The sequence below is a fragment of the Microtus pennsylvanicus genome, chromosome 4 (assembly GCF_037038515.1).
Source record: "Microtus pennsylvanicus isolate mMicPen1 chromosome 4, mMicPen1.hap1, whole genome shotgun sequence".
Classification (NCBI taxonomy): Eukaryota; Metazoa; Chordata; class Mammalia; order Rodentia; family Cricetidae; genus Microtus; species Microtus pennsylvanicus.
This window is the reverse complement of record NC_134582.1, coordinates 15,485,081-15,492,315: the sequence shown is the minus strand read 5'-3', so window position 1 is coordinate 15,492,315 and position 7,235 is coordinate 15,485,081. Positions and strand designations below refer to the sequence as shown.

At 37.7% G+C, this 7,235-nt stretch overlaps 1 protein-coding gene across 1 annotated transcript; it reads left to right on the top strand.

Annotated features, from left to right (window-relative positions):
* The first annotated feature begins 5,846 nt into the window (after positions 1-5,846).
* LOC142847597 (small ribosomal subunit protein uS13) lies at positions 5,847-6,404 on the top strand. The gene has a single exon (XM_075968337.1). The coding sequence runs from the start codon at positions 5,885-5,887 to the stop codon at positions 6,341-6,343; it is 459 nt and encodes a 152-aa protein (XP_075824452.1). The 5' UTR covers positions 5,847-5,884; the 3' UTR covers positions 6,344-6,404.
* Positions 6,405-7,235: the final 831 nt, after the last annotated feature.

Here is a 7,235-nt window from a genome sequence, read left to right as displayed (position 1 = left end):
GATAAAGATAAAATTTCTTTGCGTATCTCATTCATAGTCATACCCTGTCACCTGAGATTTTCATAGCATATTCATAAGATTTAATTGAAGCTTTAGGGATCTCTCTAAATTTCTATGTGTCATATGAAAGGTATCACATAACTTTGTCATAAACTTCAGGTTAGAAGTTTGGTTACTGAGGACTGAAGCAATGTCTTAGCTCTTAAAGGCACTTTCCTGCTCTTGATGAAGAACTGAGATTGACTCCCAGCACCACGTGGGACTTTGGAACTGTTATAACTTCAGTGTGCGAGACTACTCTCCTCGATCTTGGCCTCTGTGAACACATGGTGCACACAAATACATGTGAACAAACACATAAAAGTAACCAGATACGAATTTCTGTGATAAAAGAGATACTCTGGCAGACTTTATTTCACTGGTAATTTAAAATGTGCCCAAGCCAGCAGAGCAAGCAGCAGTAGGAGGGTCACTGTGAGTATACTCACTGCTTAAAACAGGATGTACAACACCATAGCTTAACTGAGTCCTAGTCCTGTATAACCTGGCATGGGTTGTGTGTCCAGTTGACTAGAGCCACATTGCTTGAGATGAAGTAAGGATAAGTAAATCCACACAGAACGTATTTTATTCACAATTTCAATAAGTATTTGCATTGACTACTTTAAAAATATTTTCTTATTTCTCCCTACATAGGAAATTATTTTTAAAGGTCTTAATGCCCCAAGTTTAGAAATAAAAGGAATTTGAAAACTATTTAAGCTATTATTTTCCCTTAATGTGCAAGATGATTGAATCTTTTCAAATTCACATTACGTGTCTGATGTTTTTGATTGCAAACAATTCAATCTTGAGTTACCTGTTAGGACATTATTTCTGAATAAAGGATTTGAAATTGGATGTTACAGGTCAGGGATCTGTATTTATATATCTAGTTCACGCTTCAGAAAAATGAGCTTCTTATAATACTTGATTACCAAATGATATTGTGCATAAAATATATAAATGTGAGCATGAGTTGTTATTTCAGTGCTGGCAGAAAAGAAAGAAATTAGATAGCCTAAGGAGGAGACATAAAACGCGAAGTTATCACCAATTGTTTAAAATGAATCCATTTACCTCTTTTAAAACTATATTGTTGGTTTAGCTGAAAAAGAAAGATTTTCTAATGTGTGAGTTATGCAATAGCTAAAGGGAGGGTTGCTTTTCATAATCCAAACCCCTTTGCATAAATTATTTATAAAATAATTGCTACAGGGAAAAGGCCTTGTTAGTTACTGGTTTGCTGCTGTCTGTGTGAGTAGAACACTGCAGAATATTGGCTGTGGATATGAGTTACAGGGTGAGAGAGAGAGAGAGAGAGAGAGAGAGAGAGAGAGAGAGAGAGAGAGAGAGAGAGGGAGAGAGAGACAGAGAGAAAGAGACAGAGAGAGAGAGAGAGAGAGAGAGAGAGAGAGAGAGAGAGAGAGAGAGAGAGAACTCAAAGAAAATAGAAAAGTCAGTGCCAATATGGATAAATTAGCTGAATTTTTAGAACTTTTCTTAAATTCTTTTAAAATTCCTCAGACACCCTGCTTTCTTTTGCTATCCATTATCTCTGTTGTCCCACAAATTCCAGATCCAACCTGATAGAATTTATTTATGGTTCCTGATAGTTCTGGAGTCAACATGATCACTGTCTTCAAGGCCCACCTGCTTGAAAAAAATTACATGAAAGAACCACAGAATTGACTTTTCTTTCTTTTTCTTAAAAAAATATTCTGAGCACAAATAAATGCCTTCTGTTTCTTTACTTTTTTTCATTAAGCAAAATCATTCAACTTAAAAATTTTCTAGAATTCTAAAACATCTTCAATTGTATTAAAATTAGAGTATCTTCCATGAAGCTGCGTGATAATAGGAGAGACTTCCTTCTGGTTGTCCTTAATTTTTTAAAAAAAAATATTTTAACTGGCATAAATAAGAAAGGTTTTGTTATGATACCTTTGTCCATGTTTATCATTGTATATTGTTACCTTGACATAGCTTGATAGCTTTTAGGCGACAATGGTAATGAGGGAGTATAGGAGCCTGAACTCATAGTTACAACAAACTTTTTTATGGTTAAAGAGGAAGTACAGGAACCTAACTCATGGTTACAACAAACTTCTTTGCAGATCTTGATCATCCTGGAGTCATAGTGATGAGATACATTTTAAAATAAGATTATAGGCCTTTTACATAAAGTCATTCTGGGCACTATGACTCCCTAGAGATTGTCTTGCTCTGAGTGATCCATTTGCTCATTGCCTGAGTCATATTGAAAATATAGATGTGAGAAGCGAGTGAGATACCTATAGCCAAAACCCACTAAAATTGTGTACCTAGGGATTTCTCATTCTGAAAGCAGCCTACACTGTCTTCAGCAATTCATCAATAATCATTTGAAGTCCCTGTCATTCTGATTTTCAACAACTAGTTCAGATACCAGAATACTGGATTCCTTTGGATTTTGATATTCTTATGGGTCCATGGAAACCTATGACTGACATATTTCTTCAACTATTTTCTGTTCATGGGGAATGTGATGTTTTCAAACTTTTTACATTAAAATGAAGTCAGAATGATTCATGGAAAAGTAGGGCATTCTGACAAAGATTGGAGACAGGAAGACATACAATAAGTATAGCGTATTGTATGTAGCTGATGAAGATAAATGTGTCTTCCTGAATTTCATCATACTACATTTAAATGAAATAAAGCTCCAGACATGTGGTGAGCCCTGGTCTCTTCATTTTATATTTATACAGTGAAAAGTTTTGAAGATACGATCTGTAATTTGCATGGCTCTCTGATGAAGTCTGTGCAGAATCTGGGTGTATCTGAAGAAGCAGTCCTTATCAGAGCTGATGGAGTTGAAGACTGCAGAGAGTTCTATAGCTGCAGTCGACCCTATCTCAAATGTGCTAAATAGGAAGCAGGGAGCTGTGGCCAGAGGGAAAAGCACTCTATGATTGAGTCAGAGTTTGGGAACCAGCGTGAGGACTGAAATCAATTCAGATTAGAATTGGAAAGCCTTCTGGAAATAATCAATTGGCCATAATAGTCCTCAATGTGATTTTACACAAGGAGCAGCTGAAGAAGTCAGTGAATATATCAGCCTCACCACAGGAGATATGTACCACTCTATAATACAGGAAAGACCATTCCCTTTTGCTTAAATATATACTACAATGCCATAAATTTAAGAATTCATCTTGTTGGTAAAAGCTTAGGGGCAGATATTTTAGAAATAGGTAAATTTGTTTAAAAGCCTTAAATTATAGAAGAAAAATATAAGCTCAGAAGAAACCACTAAAAAGTAGTTTTTGATGGAAGTTTACACAAAATTCCTTTAATATGTACAATAATAAATTATGATAATACTTTGTACAAAATATACCATCAAAATTAATCATTTTGCTCTTTGAACTACACACATAAAGAAATGGGAAGAAAAATTACAAGCAGGAAGATGTATTTGCTAAGCATACCTGAAAATGTGCTTATAAAGAATATAGAAAGACCTTCTAGAATTCTCTATTGTTCAAGTGTCTAATGTAAAATAGGCAGAAAGATTTATATACATTCTTCACAATGTGAAAACATCCATCATTAATGGGAGAAGAAAAGATGCTTAGCATCCCCAGTCTGCAAGGGGATGCAAATTAAATCTAAAATGAGGTATTCCATTCCAGTTAGAGTTGCTAAAGTTCAAAACGTAATTACATAGGATATTGTTGAAATCATGGATTGGAAATCCCACATATTATCGGTGGAGGAGGAAAATGTCATGGTCACTTCGGAAAATGACATGGCAGGTGTTATAACTTAAACTGGCGTATAGTACACAACTTAGTCATCCCACTCCTGAGTAACTACCTACCAAAAATTGCATCATGCATTCATGCACCGATTGAATTTAACTACTTACCATATTATTAATCAGACTCCTAGCTGCAGACAACTTAAATGTTCATTTGTTGGTTGTTGTAACATCCACAGGAATAGAGTTTTAATGTAGCAATTCCATAAATATATAAAGTTCTAGATACTCATTTTTCTTCTTGATTGCATTACCTTAGAACTATGGAACACAATTGCTAAGATCACTATAAACACACTTCAAGTTTTGATAAATAATGATCTACATTTAATTGGCAAGCATATCCCTTAATGAGTTGTCTGGGGATGATTAATCAGTCTTGGATTTAATTTTTTCTTTGTATCAGTATTTCAAATGCTCTGTTTGCTGTTCCAAATGCTAAGCTTCTCTGGGCCACACATGGAGTTTGGAATTTTCTGCATCTCCTCACACAGGGATGAGGATAAAAGGTGCTTTCTGAAGCATGATCATGAAAGGACTATCAGGAAAGCAAGCTTGCCTGGCTGGTTCAGTCCAGTCACCTGCAGGTTTGCTTAGAAAATAGCACACTTGGATCTGGCTTACTGCGTTAGATGATTTCCAGGCCTACGAATATTTTTTTTTTGAGTACAGACTCATTCTGTCTAAAGGGAAATGTTTTTATCTACTCACCTGTTGACCCACATCTAGGCTTGTTCCACAATCCATTGTTGGTAATGCCACGGTGAATATGGATATGTTGGGATAAGCAGATATGATTTTCTTTCTTTCCTGTTTGGAATCTAGATTTTTAAAATTGTACATGTGACCGGAAAGTACAAGCACTCTCTGATTATCTGGGGGAAAGATGAGTGGCATGGGAAGAGAAGAGATGAGAGAGTCATGGTGATTGAACATAGTCAGAGCACATGATATACGTATACAATCATGCCTTGATGGCACTTGGAACTTTTTACAGCAAAGATATGCTAATAATGATAAAAATAAATTACAGAAGCCTCTAAGAATAGAAGCATACACCTGAACACTGTGCACTGGGCCTTTGAGAATTCTCAGTGCCTTCTTTTTATTCCCTCCTCACTGAATTTGAGCACACGCTGGTCTAGGGGATTGTCAGTCTCAGCTACTCACAACACACCAAAATCATGCCTGAGGTGTCTTGTATCTGAGCAGACCAATCAGATCTTTAGGCTCTCTAAGAAAGGACTAACAGGAAGGCAAGCTTGTCATGCTGGTTCAGTACAATCACCTGCAGGTTTGCTTAGAAAATAGTATATTTGGATCTGGCTTAATGCACTAGATGATTTCCAGGTCCATGTATTTTTTTTACAAATTAATTTATGACACACATACATATCTGTATATATTTAAATTTTAAAATTTATCTTGGAGTGCTTTACCTACAATGGCAGTCTCTAACCTAATACTTGGATGGGGGAAGCCCTGTGCATTTTTGAGAGCAATGGGCTAGAATTAATTTTATCTTTCTGGATTTTGTCATAAACCAAATTAAAACTATTAAAACCTAAATTCTCAGCTGGTGGTTGAGAACATGTCTTTAAAGTAACGAACAGTAAAAAACAACACTGGAAAGAAAAGAAAGAAAACTGTGTCAGCTATTCCTAAAGTTTTTTTTTAAAAAAAACTTAAAATAGCTGTAGCCTAAAAATATAATCAGCATATTTGAGAAGAATTTCTCTGTGTGAGTCCCATTTCTAGGGGTTTAAAGGTCAGAAAACAATTGTGTTCCACCTCATGTGAGTATAGCAGATTCTTCAATACACAATCGCTTCCTTGTTAATTGCTTGCTCAAATACAAAAGCTACCAAATTTATTTTTCCTCATTTCCTGCTTTGCCTACAGTTTTTCCATTCAAGACAAATGAAAGGGAAGCAATCTATTAATGTCACAGCAACCTTAATGAAGGAATTTGCTGCTTATAAAAACTCGCCAACAGCTTCTTCCACGGGAGGCCTACACGCCGCCGATTGTGCCGCCGCCATGTCTCTCGTGATCCCTGAGAAGTTCCAGCACATCCTGCGAGTACTCAACACCAACATCGATGGGCGGCGGAAAATAGCCTTTGCCATCACTGCCATTAAGGGTGTGGGGCGGAGATACGCTCATGTGGTGTTGAGGAAAGCGGACATTGACCTCACCAAGAGGGCTGGAGAGCTCACGGAGGACGAGGTGGAGCGTGTGATCACCATCATGCAGAATCCCCGGCAGTACAAGATCCCAGACTGGTTCTTGAACAGACAGAAGGATGTGAAGGACGGGAAGTACAGCCAGGTTCTGGCCAACGGCCTGGACAACAAGCTGCGTGAGGACCTGGAGCGGCTGAAGAAGATTCGGGCCCATAGAGGGTTGCGCCACTTCTGGGGCCTTCGTGTCCGAGGCCAGCACACCAAGACCACTGGCCGCCGGGGCCGCACTGTGGGTGTATCCAAGAAGAAATGAGTCTCTGGGCCTTTGCTGTTAATAAATAGTTTATATGCCTGTGAAAAAAAAAAAAAAACAACTCGCCAACAATAGGTATTGCTGAATCTAACAGATTATGACATGGCAGCTAGTCTACACTTTACCTGAGCTTTCCTAGGAGTTCTGCACATTGAAGAGATGTAATTGATGCCTGTTGATCAGGCCCTCTAAATTTAGAGAAGATTGTTGTCATATTAAATTAGAGTTCTCCCAACAGCTTCATTTGCTGCTATGGTTTGCTGTAGGGCTCCTGTAGGTGGAGGGGAATGTTTGCTCATCATCACGAACTTTGGGTATGCAAGTGCAAAGGTCAAGAAACTCCAACTTTTCTCATACTATCTTTATGTATTCTGGGAAATCTGAGTGTAATCATTGCAACTTCGTGGCACTTAAATGGGGCCTGTGAGTGGTATGTTAGAAATTGTTTAATGGTGACATAGATCTTCTGTTTTTAACCCTCTCACCTTAATTTTAGTCTATCCAGTCTCTCCATTAGGAAACAAAAATGATTTGGTTATGTAATGTATGCTGTGAATATGTTTTATTACCATTGGGGTAGTCAATTATGAGGGGGGGTGTTGCCTTGAGCACCTAAAATAAATAAATGTTTTCTGTAAGAGAAACCTCTGGAAGATGTGGTCAACATATGACGATGACTGAAGTCAGGACTTAAAGTTTCAGAATATTGAGGGTAAGAGCCTATTGGACGTTCCAGGGAAAGGGGTTCTGGTACTGTTTAATGAAATCATGCCTGCAGTTTGTGCAGCACGGTCTCCATGCTGCCAGAGTAGATCTATGACAGAATATACACGTGCCCATAGCAGTCATGGATTCGTTAGAATGTTGGCCATAGATGAGCTCATGACAAAGA